The 17,742-nt window shown below is 37.6% G+C and overlaps 2 protein-coding genes and 1 long non-coding RNA gene across 4 annotated transcripts; 2 read left to right on the top strand and 1 right to left on the bottom strand.

Annotated features, from left to right (window-relative positions):
* Nucleotides 1-627: 627 nt before the first annotated feature.
* Nucleotides 628-4,979, top strand: LOC133879711 (uncharacterized). Its single transcript, XR_009902139.1, has 2 exons — nt 628-911; nt 4,779-4,979. It is a non-coding gene; the product is annotated as an uncharacterized LOC133879711 (long non-coding RNA).
* On the bottom strand, nt 1,033-9,994 carry LOC133879709 (metacaspase-1). Its single transcript, XM_062318411.1, has 5 exons — nt 9,431-9,994; nt 2,666-2,996; nt 1,996-2,116; nt 1,610-1,825; nt 1,033-1,282 (listed from the first exon to the last, which is right to left on the bottom strand). Exons 1-5 carry the CDS (start codon nt 9,798-9,800, stop codon nt 1,223-1,225), a joined length of 1,098 nt encoding a protein of 365 aa, XP_062174395.1. The 5' UTR covers nt 9,801-9,994; the 3' UTR covers nt 1,033-1,222.
* Nucleotides 9,995-15,306: 5,312 nt separating this feature from the next.
* On the top strand, nt 15,307-17,742 carry LOC133878797 (large ribosomal subunit protein eL43z). Of its 2 annotated transcripts, XM_062317331.1 has the most exons (5): nt 15,307-15,424; nt 16,560-16,599; nt 17,133-17,221; nt 17,337-17,419; nt 17,509-17,742. In XM_062317331.1, the coding sequence occupies exons 1-5, from the start codon at nt 15,422-15,424 to the stop codon at nt 17,570-17,572; spliced, it is 279 nt and encodes a 92-aa protein (XP_062173315.1). In that variant the 5' UTR covers nt 15,307-15,421; the 3' UTR covers nt 17,573-17,742. The 2 variants fall into 2 exon arrangements, with proteins under 2 accessions (XP_062173315.1, XP_062173314.1); XM_062317330.1 differs by lacking the exon at nt 15,307-15,424 and having other exon boundaries at nt 16,554-16,599.

Here is a 17,742-nt window from a genome sequence, read left to right as displayed (position 1 = left end):
AATACTTGATGTAGCTTGAAGTGTTTAACTTAATGTATTAAAATTGAAGTTTATCTAGCACTGGTAGCAGCAGGCATTAAACTTAATAGTTGTGATGGATTAAACTTGAAGTGTGTATGAATTATTGGTATAGGTGGGATTTTCAGATTTGTTCTATAGGATCATCTTAACTGCCAGTCAAGTTTTCCCATATCATTGATTGTTAGTTTTGTCTTTGCACCGTTTAAATTCATATACAGGTCGTATAGGTCAAAACGGGTCGGGTTGTGTCAAGTTCTTATGTGGGGTGGGAATTGCTACAAGGGGTTGGGATGTGACAGGGGAATGATGGGTGAGAGACGGAAACAGGTGGCACGGGTACCGTTTATATTCATATACAGGTCGTACAGGTCGAAACGGGTCGGGTTGTCGACTTCGTCTATTGGGTTGGAATTGCCACAAGGGGTACTTGGGATGCGGTAGGAGAATGATAGGTGAGAGACCGAAGCAGGTGGCGCCTGAAGGAGGGGATATCTATATTCCTCGCACTTCATGGAAATGACTTAGATAGGCATTCCATAACAATCCTAAATGCCAGAATCCAATTCGATAAAGATAGGTCTCCAGCTGCCGACTTGGTGATGTAACTCATGGCTGATGCTGACTGAAGAATCTAAAGATTCTCTTATAAGTGGCCACATTTCGTCTCGTTGTTCGATCAACATCCTCCATTGGGGACAAGAATTTCTTATCCACTCAGAAATTCCTTCAAGAGGAAGACAATGCCCCCACAGAGAAATTCGTGTGCAGAAGTTTTCTAGTACTTGGCCCATTGGGAGTTCCAAATCTTAGGCATGTAATGGAAGAGTCCAGCTACGCTGTAGCTTGCTGTTTAAGAAGATGAAGGCCAAAGCTATGCTCAGGACAAACAGGTAGAACTGGGTGTGTTTTATATGATTGTTCTTTTTATGGACTATTTTCTGTTTTTTTTTTTTTTGTTGCCATATTTCTTTAACCATCTGGGCTCAATGACAAGCAATCTAGGAATCTGTCTTTTGTTGTTGACTGCTTTCTCTCATTATTTATTGAATATGGGGGTTTGGAGATACAAAAATCGTTCCACACCAATACAATCCATCACATATTCATATCCAATTCGTTTTCAACAGAAAAGAAAAACCCCTTTCTTCAATATAACTATTAATTTCTAACTCTAAATAATCTAGAAATAGATTATTAAAAATCATAGGGAGAAAGGTCTTGAATACACATCAAATGGCTGGCAGGAAGTCAACTGTGGTTCCTGTTAACAAACACAAGGAGGAATGGAATCAGTCCAACTAGTAAATCTCCTAGCTTGCAAAAAAGCAGAAAAATTCACATAGAGAAGCAGGTAGCAACTGATATGCTTCTGATGGATGAACTTTCACTTCAGTGTAAATGTTGCATTCTCATGTTTGGAAGCAATTAGCAACTGACAAACAGGGTCATTTTTTATTTATTTATTTTTTTTTTAATTTAAGAAAATTTCCCAAGGGGACACGCCGGAATCAGAAAGTAGAAATCATATACAAAACTTTCAATCATTATATAACACCATGGACTAACCAACAATATAGCGAACAAATACCTGCTTTAGCCCACCACCAACAGTACTGCCTCCTGTCAAAAGCATGGTGAGGAGAGATGTCACAACACCACCACCAAGGTCATTAGTATTACCCGTGCTTCGAATGACAGAACGCATCGAATTTAGCATGCTCCCATATGTAGCCGCTTGTCCACGTTCAATTGCTTGGATAAAACAGTAAGTCATGGCACCTGTTGATGTGATCTTTGATAGAGCCTGTCCCCATAAAAGCATCACATTACATAACTATTACTGTTGTTGTAGTTGATGTTGGTGTCATTACTTTTATGAGTTTTATCATCATCATCATCATGTATTCTAAGCTCTAAAAATACTAGTACTATAAAACTGTACCAAAAAATCTACTTGAATTTTTAGAAACTTACAGATGTATCAGCGGAGGTCTGATTGTCGTCACAACCACTAAATGAAATAACTTCTCCACCACTTGTTCCTTTCCATACACCTGATCGAGGGCGATGGTCCTCCCATACATATTGTCCAGTCCTATTACCAAGAAGTATAAGTGCAGCAAAAAAAAAAAAAAGGGAACGCTGGTACTAAAGAAGAACTAACTGCAATGAAGAATAGTTTGGTCCTTGAGATATCAGAGTGATATTGCAACACAAACAAGGGGAAAAAAATCAAGAAACAAATGGAGCCAGAGTAATTAAGGAAACGTTTACAAAATTTAGGTTGAGAAAAGAAAATCTGAAACTCAATGAAAATATTAAATATGTGCGTACTCGCTCATATTTAGATCATACATGATACTGCAATAAATTCAGATAATATATAGTGAAAGAACTGCATATAAATATAATTGTTCTTTCAATACTTCAGAAACCATTATCAGTGCACAACCTAGGTTCAAGCAGTTGGCAAATATTATAATAAGCACAACTGGATGTCCCTCTCATTGGAAGTTCGAGATTTCTGACCAGTCTTTGGTCCTCCCAAACACCATTACCCCATGCTAAGTGCCAACAATATAGTTTAACAGCAAAGAAAAACAAAAACTGTTTATTTATACACACATTTTTCATAAGAACTAACCTGCTCATCCGGCAAAGGAATGGCAAATCTAGTATAGTGCCACTATGACAAGCATCTATTATCGCATGAAGCTTAACGCCCTGAGGAAGAGGTCTGACAATTGTTGTATTGATCTCATCATCAACAATCATACCCTGAGTTTCGAAGTCCAAGGGACATATAGTTTCATCATATCCATCAACTTCATCACCATTGTAGTTCCTCTGTTGAGAACCATGACCAGAATAGTGAAACAGCAAAGAATCTCCTGGTTGACAACCTTGTACAAGCCAATATAATGCCATCCGAATATTGTGTTTAGTTGGAATTCTGTATGGATCAGTTTCTTCTTCTGCATTTTGTACTTCAAGTAAGAAATTCAACTGAACAAGTTTTACAATAAATAATAAAATATACTCTGCATAATTGCTACAAAAAGAGAATAATAATGAGAGACAAAAAAAAATTAGGTTACTGTTAGAGGCAACAGGCATGTGCCATTCCTCCATGATTTCTATTGAAAAGGCCAATGACATTTTAGCAAATTCATTTATGAACCTTGATTTCTAGTTTGCTTCAGTTTCATTTGATTGCTAGGAAAACTTGAAATAAAACCATTTACAAATTAATTTTACTTTCATAAGTGAAGACATTGGGGATTGTACATCAGCTGCAACCCTCCTTTCCGCTCCTTTTGTTGATAGAGAACACGGGGTAACAAGAGGAGAGAACTATTTTTGGTGATTCAGTATTTGAATTGATGAATAGTAATCCTAGAAGAAGCAGTTCATGACTATTTGAAAAGCATATTGCTAAATTTGAATCATAGCAAGACAACACTAGGCATTACCATACCAATTGGCAAAGTCCCTGCCAACGTGTAATAAGCCCTGATTTATACCAGGTTAATTGTTTGTACGGCCTTGTTGGCTAGGGAGAATATAAACATGGTGTTTACTCTTTAACCTCAAAGTATTGGACACCTTTGGGGAGATTCTCAAAGGTTCTTCAAAAAAGATAAAAACAGTCATGCACCATATTCAGTTAAAATGTCACTCTCGTTAGTCACAACTAGAGACAACAACGGTAATCGGTTTAACTTGTTAAATTACCACTTATCTCAAAAGCTTAAGTTGATAGGAAGATGTAAATTTAATTATTTAATCAATACTTTAACACTCCCCCTCACGTATGGGCTCAAACTCTATTTTTAATAAGTGATGTCCAACACGTGAAATATTTAATTGATATGAGAAGTAAATGACGGAGTCAAGGTTCGAACTTAGGACCTTTGACTCTGATACCAAATTATACAAACCTTGAGTAGAAATCACTCTTGAAAACCGGTTTACAAGAGATACCCAAGAGCTTATATACACATGAGACTTAACCCAAGACACAAGGATCGTAACATACCACCACGTTTCCGCAATCGATGTCTACGGCGGTCCACTCTATTAACATTGACCCGATGGTAGCCCTTTATCTTTTGACGACTCTACTCATCTATCAATATGTTAATCCAGCTCATAAGTCGCCCTCTCTGTGACTCGAACCCGTGACATGGTGTTTGGCTCTAATATCATGTTAAATCACCACTTATCCTAAAAGTTTAAACTAATAGGAAGAGGTAAATCTAATCATTTAACTAATACTTTAATAATCCATCTCACATATGGGCTCAAACTACCTTTTAATAGGTGATGTCCAACACGTGAAATATTTAATTGAAATTAGGGGTGAATGACTGAGACATAGTTTGAACTCAGGACTTTTGACTTTGATACCATATTAAATTACTACTTATCCTAAAAGCTTATGCTGATAGGAAGAGATAAATTTAATTATTTAATTAATACTATCTAAAAAAAAATATTTAATCGCTACTTTAACACTAGTATCCTATTTTCATTGAAAAAGAATATTCGCAAAAGACAAACCTGGAAACTAACACCATCACATGGAAAACTAAATGCCTAGCACCCTCCATAAATAGCATACATGAACCTTGGTAATAACTTTCAAACTCCAATAATATTTATAGGATTTATTCATTAGATTGATGCTAAGTGAGACCATGATACAGTGATGATTTGTATTACGTATTAATACAGCTGACTTTGTTGCCTCTCAGAGATTGAACCAGTTATTTGAAGTACTATGCAGTGAGATATCCATGGATATTCTCTCCTGAGGCCTTTGCAACTCATGACACTTAGATGGATCTTGTAACACGATGATAGTAAATTGTTTCCCTGTCATCCCTACTTTTGCAGCTCTGTTGAAGGGACTTTGCATGCAGAAGGCTTCTTGACTTGCATGCTTCCTCTGTTAACTTTCCAGACTTGTCAAAGTTCTCTAATCTAGTATCAATAGTTACAAAAATAAAACAAATAAATAAATTCACTCGGAGGAAAAAATTGAAATGTATTCGGTTACTCTATAAGCATGATCAAACTTCAAAGAGGAGATCACCACTGAACCAAATACACACACAGACACATATTTTAGAAAAAGGAAATGAGCATCTCTAAACTACATAAGCTCCCTTCAACTCAGATAAGGCTCATGTCATACCCAGCAAGCACTGAGCCATAGTTTTGTTTCTAAAAGTCAATCTTTGAATGAAAGGCTCAGATCATGAAAATATGAAATGCAAGGCTCATTTTTCTACATTCTTCTCTCACTTAACTAAATGATAGAACCACAATTGTGGATAATAAACAAAGGTCAAGAGATGCTTTGAGCCACTGTTTTCTTCCTTTATTTTTTCAAAACAAAAAAGAAGAGATAAAAGGAAAGAAAAATTAACTTTGGTCTAGAAATAAGAATTAACTGTATCCATTCTGTATCACCTCAGCAACCCTTACTGTTATTCATATTAAGGACTTCAGCGCTACTCCAAAGTTCAAATCCCATTCCCATAAAAGAAAACATAATCGGAGACTAAAATAAGCATGTTAAAGCTGAATGAGGCACAACTAAGCTATGGCTATTTTATTAACTCGGCTTGAACTACTTCCCAATTGATTCAAAGGCCACTTGTCCAAGTAGGCTTAAAAAATAATCACCAGGCACATCTATCTATCTGACCTCAGCTCAACTGACTCATTCAAAGCAAAGAAGTTGCTGTGTGCCTTCATGGCTTCCGTGTGTTATCATGAGTTCAATGTCATTTTCTAGTAATACAAGAATTTAAAAAGAAAAAAATTACAGAAATGGGAACATTGAATTACTTCAAGCAACCAGATGGAATAGAACTACTCGATCGCCATAAAACCAAAGAGTAGAGTTCTCTTGAGAACACAAACTTTGCACAATTCAATGCACTAAGCAATAGCAATTTACTAACAGAAGTAGGGTTTACCTCAAATATATTGTGAACAGTAAGGATACATGCCCAAATTAATGATTGCATAGCACACTAACATTGTAATTGACTTGATTTAGATCCTTATATTTTACAGTTAATAAAGATATATACACGCTTCCATAATTAAAACTCCCAAGAAAATTTACCATTTTCTGCTTTTATTGCCAAAAGATTTTATGTGCCTTAAATACATGCAAGCACACTTTGATAATTAAAGAATACAATGAATTCTGAATTGCAAAAGGCTAATGACAACATAATCATATCAGATACGGAAAGAGAGGTAACTAGTGGTTCCATTCACATTTTTGTGTTTTGTTTAAATAGAGAAATTGAATGGATAATAAAGGGCTCTTTTTTTTCCCCATGTGGAGGTTATAAAAGTCATGAAAGAGAGGATATAATTGTATTTAATTATGTGAATTTTGCATCAAATGTGATAATACGGGACACAAATTTCCTACAAACTGGATTATAAGAAACTCATACAAACTGGTTAATAAAAAAGCATGTGAGAAGCACGTGTAATTAAAAAAATATGTGTTTCTCACATACAAGGTACACATGTTGGTTTGTAGAAAAATTTCTACAAACCAGTTTGTAAGAATTTTTGTCCATACAATAATAAGAGCACTAGCAGCAAATTTCTTAAACTCCCTTCCCTTCCCTAAATATAGAGAGAATTCAAAAAAACCCATCTCCAGCAGATTCTCCATTCCTTCCCTAAACCAAGGGTGAGCTACAGTGCTACCCCATCCTTTATTTTAACACAAATATTATTTCTCTTTCCTCTCTCTGAAACGAAGGAAGACTGAATGTAGCTTGATTCCCTTGATTCCACAATATTAACACAAGTAGCTTGATTCCAATCATCCCCAATCCGAAAAATACTCTCCTCATCAAACACCAAGAATCTGCAACCAAGAACACAAAGGGGTTTGCCCAAAATCAATACTCAATCCTCTTCAATTTCGAGCCACACAAAAAAATCAACAAAATTGTTGCTTCAGCTTCTCTTTCTCTCTCTCTGTGTTTTCAGTGAGTGAAGAGGAATGAATGGGTCTCTCACTTCTATCTATTTCCTTTCTATTTGTAGAACAAGAAGGGGAATGAGTTTTTATTTCTCTCAAGCCTCACTCCCTGTTCCCGTGAATGAAAGGAAACCAAAAGAATTAGGTCTCTCTCTCTCTCTCTCTCTCTCTCTCTTTCTCTCCTTCTCTATTTCAATGAATAAAGAGGAATAAAAGGAATGGGTTTCTCTCTTTGTTTTTCGGTGAACAAAATGGGTCTCTCAAGTATCGACAAACAAGAGGAGCTCCACCAGGAGAGGCACTTGTGCATGTGGTGCTCACTGGCCTTGTAGAGCTTCACCAACTCAAAGGTGTCAGTGGAGCGGTGGAGGCGGCGGTTGGGTTGCTTTTGGTTTCTAAGAGAGAGCGAGAGATTTGTAAAGAATAAAGAAATTTTTAAAAAGAAAGAATAGATAAAAGTAAAGAAATAATATTTAAATGATACAGGGAAAGATAATGGAAGCTATTGTGGAGTGTTTTTGAATAGGGAAGTAAAAAGTAGCTTTGTTCCCTAAATTTAGGAAAAATATAAAGGAAACTGCTGTTATTGCTATAACGATGGATGGAAAACCTTGGATATGGCGTTTAGCTATAAACCAATAGTATGCACATATAATCTTCAATAATTATTACTGTAATTCTTCAAATATTTGATCCTAATAACTAGGAAAACTTGATATATACATCGCCCAACATGTAGTCTTAGCTGACATGTGTTCAGACGATTAGGAATAGGATCCATGCATGCGGATAGTGGACAAACCTGCATCATAATGAAGGAAAAAGTGGACCAGATTGAAACACAAGTCTTTCACTCAACTACTGCTCCCTCAGGTTCAGACATTTTCAAACTGTTAGAGCATGGAAGCAGACTGCCATTGGGACTTCTCCAAACAGACCGTAAACAACGCTACTCTAACTTCAAAAACTATTCACACTTCATAAAGCAATCATTTAAGGAGGTAGTACATCCAGTTTAGACTACGAAAGAACTAAATATCAGTAGTACTTTTCTTTCCTTAATTAGGAATTCGATTTGATAAGACCTCTACTCTCTTGCATATAGAATATTTGCCTTCCCCATCTTGTAGAATGGATACTTCAGTGGCTCCATTGCGTTTCAGTTCTCTCATTGATACCCATTCATAAAAGGAAGAAATTTAAGCCTAGCAGCTGCACAAGGCTTACAATTCGATTGATAATACAAACACAATCTCCACCAAAACCACAACTAGTCAGAAATCTTTATTACCTATTTTCCAGATCTTCTTCCCTGAGCAAGAGAACAAAACCTTTTTAAATCAATCAGTCAAGATCTCCTTTTCCTAAAAACAACTCCCAAGCACAAATCATCAAAGCCTTACCTTGCAGATGCAGCTCTCTTTAAAACTTACATCTAAAGCTGAAATCTCAGAGGAATTTTTTTTTTTTGAAGTTTTTTCGTGAAACTTCTTGCTTGTTCAGCAGATGTAAAAGGAAAACACATTATTAATCAACATCATACCGATCTGAAAAACATCAAACCCCATATCACAAAAGATAGAAACTACATTGGGATTTTGCAAACAACAATGACAACAACTATAACCTAAAACAACTAAATCTGGACACATACAAAGCGATCTTGAAATCAAACAAAAATATTTCCTCAAAACAAAACCTAAAAAGCAAGCAAATTCAAAATTCATATACATTCATACATATACATATATAACAAAAGAGGTCTTGTAAATAAACCAAACAACCCCTCAAACGCAACCTAAAAAGTAATCACATTTACACATGCACGTGGATCACGATGCTCTAATTTTCTTAAAGAACTCCACTATAGAGCTCTTAATACCTCAACTAGTTCAAATTTTACCATCTCAGTATTTACAGTTAAACGAGACATAATAAATAAAGAAAAAAAAAAAAAATGTTTTACAGACAGTAAATGATCAATTCAATTTCAAAATAATGATTCAAGTTTTAAGAACTTCCGCGTAAGATTTTAATTCTGGGTTAGTGCGAGGATTAAGTACTTTGCTAAATAGATATATTTTTTTTTTCAAATTTCAACCATTATTTTCAAATTAAATGGTGAAATTTTTATAACATTTATCAAATATTTATCTCTTCTTATCTTTGTTATAGTAAATAATGACACAATCCAAGATCCATGATGATAAATATAGTAAATAACGAAATGATAATATGAAAAAAAAAAAAAAAAAAAAATTGATAAGTAAAATGAAATATACAATAATATGAATCTAAGATTATATTTGAATTTGAACAATCGAGACGCGAACAAATCTAATATTGATCCGCGCACATACAATTACACATGTGCGTACGTACCGGTGAGCATGAGAATGGAGTCCTGTGGAAACTGGAACTTGTTGATGAGGAGATACTTCATGCACTTGGCGTCATTGATGCACCCTTTGAGCTCGTGCCGCGAGTACCTGTACGATATCCCGCATATCACCGCCTTCTTTCTCCCGTGCGCGTTCGGTGGGGGTCCCGGCGGCGCGTGGCTGTACGGCGACGGAGCGGGGGGTATCTGCGGCGCGGGGGAATGCGACGGATATTGGGAAGGCGGAGGAGGTACGCTGCGTGGGTCTGCCACTTGCGTGACGGCGCGGCAGAGGGCGCACCGGATGGACGGCGCGCCCGGCGGGAGCTGCAACTGCGCGCGGCAGTTGGAGCAGTTGATGAGCATCAACATGGCTGGTCAGGCTGGATTGGTAAACTTTTGGCGGAGGGTTAAGGGTAGAATTGGGATAACGAATTTATGATCCAGCGGGGGTGTTGCTCCTCCAGATAGGTAGAGGGAGCAGGTTCGACTTTCAGTCGAGAAGATGGAGACGGCAGAAAACGAGATCGGAGAAAGTGTCTTTTCCTCAACTTTAGTATGACGTGGAAACAATATCTGTAATATATTTATGCATTTATAAGCTTTTTTTTTTTTTTGCTATAAGCTTTAACCGTTGATTTTTGGGTTATATAATTTTTTAGTATACGCGGTTTCTAAAAAGTTTAAATAAATGGTATAGATTTGGGGTAGTTTCATTATTGGAGAGAGAGCTATCTCCCCACCCGCCATCCACTATCGGTGGGGAGATTGAGACATGTTATATATATATATATATATATTTTATATTTTTTACACAAATTTTTTTAAAAAAAATTGACCATTGAATTTTTAAGATTTACATGAAGATTATTGTGGGTTTTTACAGTTTTAATGGTTATTTTTTTTAAAAAAAAAAAAGTATAAAAAATTTACAAAAAATGTAAAAAAATAATTTTTCGAGAATATCTCACCCACAGTGGGTGGCGGCGAACCGACCTTACGATTGGAATCCTTTTGCGGCCCACCTACAACCTATGACAGAAGATCCTCCTCACGAGTGGGCCGCGAATTAGAATCGTACCCCCAGTGGGTGGTGGAGAATCCACCTTAGGGGTGAATCCCCTCGCGGTTGGTTGTGAGGGAGATCTTCCCCGTGACCCGCTGGGGGAGATCTTTCATGCAGGTGGGTTACGAAGTAAGATCACATTTCTTGGGTGGGTTATGGGTTAAGTTTTTTGTTTTTTGTTTTTGTTCTGTCCCTAAAAAAAATGTAAGCCCATGTTAACTTTCTAGTTCCATTTATGTTTATCATATTCACTACAAAAAAAAAATACATTTAGTGCCTTTTTTTAATTAATTAGTGACGTTTAATTCATGTCACTTCTCAACCGGCATTAAAGTGGTTGTCTTAAATTTATTTCCAATCGCTTAGAATGCAAAAGACATTAATGTATACTGTTTGAGGATAAGCGGCTCAATTCTTTTTAATGCCACTTATTGTTCGCATAAAATTTATGCCCTTTTTAAAACAACATTAAATTTAATGCCACTTATCGTTGAAAACGACATTAAATTTAATGTTATTTGAATAGTAAACGACATTAAATTAATTTTTTTTCAGCTTCTCTCAATTAAAATATATGATTGGTTGATTCACAAATAACGTATTCACAACCAATGTGATACAAAAAAAACAATCGATACAACTAGATAAACATTGCTTAAAGTTAAGTTACACAAATAGTATACTTTAAACAACCAACATGATCAACTGTTGGGGATAAATCCCACTCAACCCGATCCAAAGAGGAGATTCAAAAGTCAAATAGGTCCAAACAGATAAGAATAATGATCAGATAAAAATAATGATCATATCAGAAGTCTAAGAAGATATCAGATCAGAAGTCTAAGAAGATATCAGATTGGAAGTCTAAGAAGATATCCAATTAGAAGTCTAGTAAAGGATTGAAGTCAATTAGAACTCGGACAGCAGTTCTAGATCAACAAGGAGCAGGAGTCCTAATCCAGGTTTGACTCCACCTCTATGCCTATAAATAGGCCCATGCCCCAGGTATAAACAGGGACTCAGTTTTTATGCATAGAGTATTATTTTTCTTACATAAGCTAATTTAGGCATCGGAGCGGGACCCCCGGAAGGGTCCCTAGGTTTTGTTGTTTTGCAGAGTTATTTAGAAGCGTGAAGAACATCAAAGGAACGTGCAGATTCACACCATACCGGAAACTGTACCAACAGTTTGGCGCCGTCTGTGGGAAACGATTATTCGTTCCTCATAAAAGAAAAATAAGATTCAGCATGGTGATGAACACACGTTCCGGAAGCCAGACCAACCGAGAGCCCATAGTCCGAATGGAGCCAGGTATTCAGAATAATCAGTAGCCTCCACCGAACCCTCCCCCGGGGGGTGGAGATCAAGATCGCATAACAGCGTTGGAAGCCCAGATTGAATCCTTAACACAGCGGAATGCCGAGTTACTGTGCAGGAGGCCGGAACAGCCCAATCCCGAGATGAACAGGGATGAGCGAGAGGAAGAAGATCACAACAGCAACACTAATCCTCGGAGGGAGGATGACCGCCAAGGAGATCTGAGCAGAGTTATTGCCGAGCTGGAGAGAAGGTGCACGTACATGGAGATGAAAAGAAAGGACAAAAGCAGATCCGTAATGGTGGCCAAGCTCCTAATGGGTACAGACTCACCCTTCACCAGACGGGTGGCAGACTATCAGCTTCCCAATAAGTTTAAGGTACCCCAAATTCTAAGTTATGCAGGAGACAAAGATCCCTTGGATCACCTAGAGAATTTCAAAGCTCATCTAGACCTTCACGGGACACCCGATGAAGTAGCATGCCGGGCCTTCCCTCTTACTCTTTCGGGGAATGCCCGAGACTGGTTCAGGAAGCTGCCCCCGAATTCCGTTGATCAGTTCAAGGAATTGTCCAAGATATTCCTAACGGAGTTCTTGGCTTTCCGGACAAGGAAGAAGCCTTCGGGATATTTGCTATCATAGCACCAGCAGGGCAATGAGAGTCTTAAGGAGTTTATGGCTCGGTTCAACCGAGAGAAGGCTACGGTCGAAGATCCGACCGAGGATATGATCTTTGCTGCCATTTATCAGGGAATTTCACCCGAGGAGCCTTTGATGAAAAAGTTGATCCGGAAGCAACCGAATACCTTGCAGGGCCTCATGGATAAGGTAGAAGAATTCATTAACCAGGAAGAGACGCTGAAGTCTATGGCCAGTTCTAGACTACCCCGAGAGACAGCCCCAGAAAAGAAAAGGAAAGAATTCAGAAAAGCTGACGGGGAAGAGCAGAGGCAGGTAAAGAAGTTCAAAGATTACAACTTTACACCTCTCAATGCCGAGATATCAGAAGTCCTCATGGAGATCAAGAGAGATCCGGCGTTTCAGGAACCGCAAAAGATACCAGGTAATCCTCCTTATAGGAATGCAGGGAAGTATTGTGATTTCCATAAACAAGCAGGTCATTACACCGAGGGGTGCGTAACCCTAAGGTTGTTAATAGAAGAATTCATAAAGAATGGCAAGCTGGTTCGGTTCTTGGGAGAAAAACGGAACCAGCAAGGGAATAACAGGCCTCGGAATCATCAGGACTATCAGCCCCGAGATCAGCAGCCACGGGATTACTATCCCCGAGACCGTCCTCAACTAGGCGAGAGGCATCAAGAGAATGATCCCGGAGATGACATAGAAAGAAGAGAGGACTGAAGAAGCAGAAGCCCACAGCATAGAGAGCCGAGGCAACAACAGTATCTGCCCGTGATCCCATAAAAATGACTCTTGGGAATTTCAGGCTTGCTTTTATTTTTTAGCATTTATATTTGCAAAGAAATAGACTTTTATTTTTAATTCAGACTGGACAGAAAATTCCCCAGATTTTGGGAATAAGTATTTTCAGAATAAATGAATAAAGCTGACTTAAGCATCGGAGTGTTCCCGGTCTAGGGACCGAGAACCCGTCGATATCGCTTATTTTGTAGGTAAAGCCGCTCGGATCAGTCCTAGCCGAGTGCAAGAAGAAACTTCTCGGATCAGTCCTAGCCGAGAAGGAGCCTCTCGGATCAGTCCTAGCCGAGAGCAAGAAGAAACTTCTCGGACCAGTCCTAGCCGAGAAGGAGCCTCTCGGATCAGTCATAGCCGAGAGCAAGAAGAAACTTCTCGGACCAGTCCTAGCCGAGAAGGAGCCTCTCGGATCAATCCTAGCCGAGAGCAAGAAGAAACTTCTCGGATCAGTCCTAGCCGAGAGCAAGAAGAAACTTCTCGGACCAGTCCTAGCCAAGAAGGAGCCTCTCGGATCAGTCCTAGCCGAGACCAAGAAGAAAACTCTCGGATCAGTCTTAGCCGAGAGTCCCGGATCAGCCCTAGCCGAGAGCAAGAAGAAAGGGGGGTAAGATTTAACCCTCAGGTTTTGCAGGTTAGCAGGTTTTCAGAAGGAGACAAAGATCGGGTTTCCTTAGACATGGAATTCCCATTATTCAAGCAAGCTTCGGATAAGGGAATTGGAGGGTAACTGTTGGGGATAAATCCCACTCAACCCGATCCAAAGAGGAGATTCAAAAGTCAAATAGGTCCAAACAGATAAGAATAATGATCATATCAGAAGTCTAAGAATATATCAGATCAGAAGTCTAAGAAGATATCAGATTGGAAGTCTAAGAAGATATCCAATTAGAAGTCTAGTAAAGGATTGAAGTCCAATTAGAACTCGGACAGCAGTTCTAGATCAACAAGGAGCAGGAGTCCTAATCCAGGTTTGACTCCACCTCTATGCCTATAAATAGGCCCATACCCCAGGTATAAACAGGGACTCAGTTTTTATGCATAGAGTATTATTTTTCTTACATAAGCTAATTTAGGCATCGGAGTGGGACCCCCGGAAGGGTCCCTAGGTTTTGTTGTTTTGCAGAGTTATTTAGAAGCGTGAAGAACATCAAAGGAACGTGCAGATTCACACCATATCGGAAACTGTACCAACAACAATCATTACAATTTAAAAAATGATTACACTTACATATAATGTAAACTAATATACTAATGAAAAAAAATTGTCCCATTATCAATAACATGATTCAAAAAACCTCGCTTACATTCGAATATTAAATGATGTCTCCAAGCCAAAGCACAGGAGATTAATAGACAACTTCACAACTCTCTTGTCCAACGACGTCACTTAGCGAATAACTGCATATAAGAAACAAGAAAAAATATCATATTTAGATTACATAGGGATAAATTCGAATTTTCATAGATATGAAGATCATCTTAAACAATACTCTTAATTACTTGATTGGTGCCTTCAACAAAAAAACTCTTATTACTTCATAGTTGTTTTCAACACAGTACTATCCCAAAATTAGAAACAAAAACAAAACCAAATTAAAAATTTGGCAACAAATCCATCCTAAATTAGGGTCTTCACCAAATTTATTTTACACTTCTTTTAAAAGTAATTGAAAAACCAAATTACCAAGGACTAATCCAAAGATAAGTTAGAATGGTTACGTCAAGATCGTAAGATAATTATGACATGAAAATGTGGTTTATAGCATTATTGCATATATATATATATATATATATATAAACTCCAAGCTTTAAAAAAGCCAAAAAAAAAAAAAAACAAAAAACAAGAAAAAAGAAGTCGGAATTCGTTGATACAAAGTGAGAATTCTGGTCTGTTTCTGCATACTTATGGGCTTGTGAACCAAGTTTAACCCACGGGCCTAGGATTCACAAGCCCAATAGTTAAAGGCCTATTAATCGGGCCTGAAAACCCCATTCCACGGTCCATGATCCGAAACTCAGAAACCCTAGGCAACAAAGGGCATTCATATCGGCCTCACTGAGTCTCTTATAAATATATATAAGCGATCAACGAAACGGGACGCTTCCCTTGGCCGCTCGCTCAGAAGCACTAGGAAAGCTAAGGCTTTTTAGGGTTTTCTGCTCTTCCAAAATGGTAATCTCTCTCTATCTGTGTTCGTGATATGGAAGTTTGATATTGCATGTTGTGGAAATGGATCTGAGTTTTACGTTGTTGGGTTTGAGAAAGCGGTTAGATTGGATTGTAGAACATGTTTGGTGGCCGAGAAAACTGTGGGAACCTCGAGAAGATAATAAATAAGGAAAAAGTTGTTTTTTTTTGGGTGATAAATTATCAGTTTTACTACGTTATTCGTGGTTTGATTTGAATCTGATTGTTTTCCACTGTTTGAATATTGTGTCGTTTTAGATCAGATTGAAAATCATCTTAAGGAGGTTAATAGAAATAGATGGCTAACTTTGTTTACGAGGCCTGTGGCAATCAAAGAGTTTACTGGGTCGTTTATTTTTGGCTAGTTTATTTAACTCTTGTATGAGTTATATGAGCTACTGGTCTTTGTAGCTAATTGAGTTTAGAATAACTTTAAATGTTCGTATAGATTATTGATTATTTTTTCTTCTCTTGAGATGATGCATTAAGGTTATATGGTGTGATATTCCGTTATATCCCTCTGATGTAAAGGGTTCTTCTGTATGTAATGGTATTTAGAGATTTATAGTCATTACTAGGTGGTAGCTAATTATTATGATTCTTATAAGTTTGTGTGTATGGGTTTGTGTCTTGAGCTGTTGAATACTTGTTTTACAACTTGTATATTTTGCTTCTGAAAATTTCAGTGCGGCTTTACTTGCGCAAGGTCAAATCGGTTTGATTTCTAATTTGAAATTCTCGGTGGCTGTTTAATTGTCCTGTTCTTGAAATTTTTTCAATAATAATATTATCAATTATTGAAAGTCTGCCCTGTATATGTGATTTCAGAACGATTATAGATTTGTTTTAATAGTGACCACCAATTTTCGTCCCTTTTTTGCTACTTATTTTTTTTCTTATAAGAGGTAGGTTAGTGCTATATTTGTTTCATTGAGCCTTGGGTACTTTGATTGTTGCTTTTGATCCTTGAGACGCTCACTGGATGTGCTTCATGTTGGTTGATACTAATCATACATGTCAAAGTTACTATTTTTGTGTTTTCAAGTTATCTATTTAGTTTTCTTTATTTATGGTTGGTTGGTTCCTCACCTCCCATCTTGATCATTCTGATGTTATGCAGACCAAGAGAACCAAGAAGGCGGGTATTGTCGGGAAGTATGGTAAGTTCAATAAACAAATTTGCCCTTTTGCTATAAAGTTTTTGAGACCTGGAGATTAATGGGGAGATGGTCTACTCTTCTGTGCATTCGTGCTATTGGGTTGGAATAATGGTAGATTATAGAAAAAAGGAACTGGAGTTGTGTGGTTAGCATGATATTTTGGCTATTCCATCGTCTATGACACTGTCTTGAAGTGAATTAAGACATAAGTAATCTGCCTTGCTCATGAAATCTTGAGTGGGATCCTGGAGTTTGATTTTATAGGATATAATTTATTTGGCATTCTGTCCTGGATGCATCTTAAATCCTTGCATTGGGGATTAGTGGTAATCGCTGTCAGATTGAGGGCCATACCCTTTATCCATGTGTGATGAACATGTTCATATTGCTTACCCATTTTCCTTTTTTTTGGTTTTCTTTCCCCATCTTGAGGACCTTTATTCTTTTTGATTGAGAACGTGTAGTACATGTTTATACACAGTGCACTTATTTGTACTTAGAAAGGTGGTGATATTTATCTTCTTTTATTTCAGGTACCCGATATGGTGCTAGTTTGAGGAAGCAGATTAAGAAGATGGAGGTCAGCCAGCACAGCAAATACTTCTGCGAGTTTTGTGGGAAGGTATTTCTCCTTATTTCCCCGTACTTCATTTGTGGCATAAACGTTTACTGGTGTTTCAATGTTAAGTTAGGTTTGATGCATCGTAATCATTTTAATGAATGGTGTTCTCTTGCAGTTTGCAGTGAAGAGGAAGGCTGTTGGTATCTGGGGTTGCAAGGATTGTGGAAAAGTGAAAGCAGGAGGTGCATACACAATGAAGTAAGGATTTTCTCAAGTTTGTGTTTGTCACTTACCAATACGCTTTTTGTTGAAGGTTCTAATTGTTGTTTTCTGTTCTAATTTGACAGCACTGCAAGTGCTGTGACTGTTAGGAGCACCATCCGGAGGCTGAGGGAGCAGACTGAGAGCTGAAGTCTTTAATTTTGACATTAGCAAAATCAGAATGTAGTTCTTGGTGAAAGATTTTGAGACACAAAGTGGGTTATTGTTTTTGTTTTTGTATGTCGTTAGATACCTTGATGCAGACAAACCAGATTCCGCTGGTTATTGAGTTTATCATTAGCGTTTACCTTGTTTAATCA

Source organism: Alnus glutinosa, chromosome 10 (assembly GCF_958979055.1).
Source record: "Alnus glutinosa chromosome 10, dhAlnGlut1.1, whole genome shotgun sequence".
Taxonomy (NCBI): Eukaryota; Viridiplantae; Streptophyta; class Magnoliopsida; order Fagales; family Betulaceae; genus Alnus; species Alnus glutinosa.
This window is presented reverse-complemented; position numbering and strand designations above follow the sequence as displayed.

What these genes read in the sequence shown, in the direction of transcription:
- LOC133878797 (XM_062317330.1), top strand. Translation starts at nt 16,554, where the DNA reads ATGCAGACCAAGAGAACCAAGAAGGCGGGTATTGTCGGGAAGTATG. An exon ending in GGGTATTGTCGGGAAGTATG is followed by an intron (nt 16,600 to 17,132) that starts GTAAGTTCAATA and finishes CTTTTATTTCAG; the next exon opens with GTACCCGATATGGTGCTAGT. An exon ending in GGAGGTGCATACACAATGAA is followed by an intron (nt 17,420 to 17,508) that starts GTAAGGATTTTC and finishes CTAATTTGACAG; the next exon opens with CACTGCAAGTGCTGTGACTG.
- LOC133879709 (XM_062318411.1), bottom strand. Translation starts at nt 9,800, where the DNA reads ATGTTGATGCTCATCAACTGCTCCAACTGCCGCGCGCAGTTGCAGCTC. An exon ending in CTCCATTCTCATGCTCACCG is followed by an intron (nt 2,997 to 9,430) that starts GTACGTACGCAC and finishes TACAAAATGCAG; the next exon opens with AAGAAGAAACTGATCCATAC. An exon ending in AGACCTCCGCTGATACATCT is followed by an intron (nt 1,826 to 1,995) that starts GTAAGTTTCTAA and finishes TTATGGGGACAG; the next exon opens with GCTCTATCAAAGATCACATC.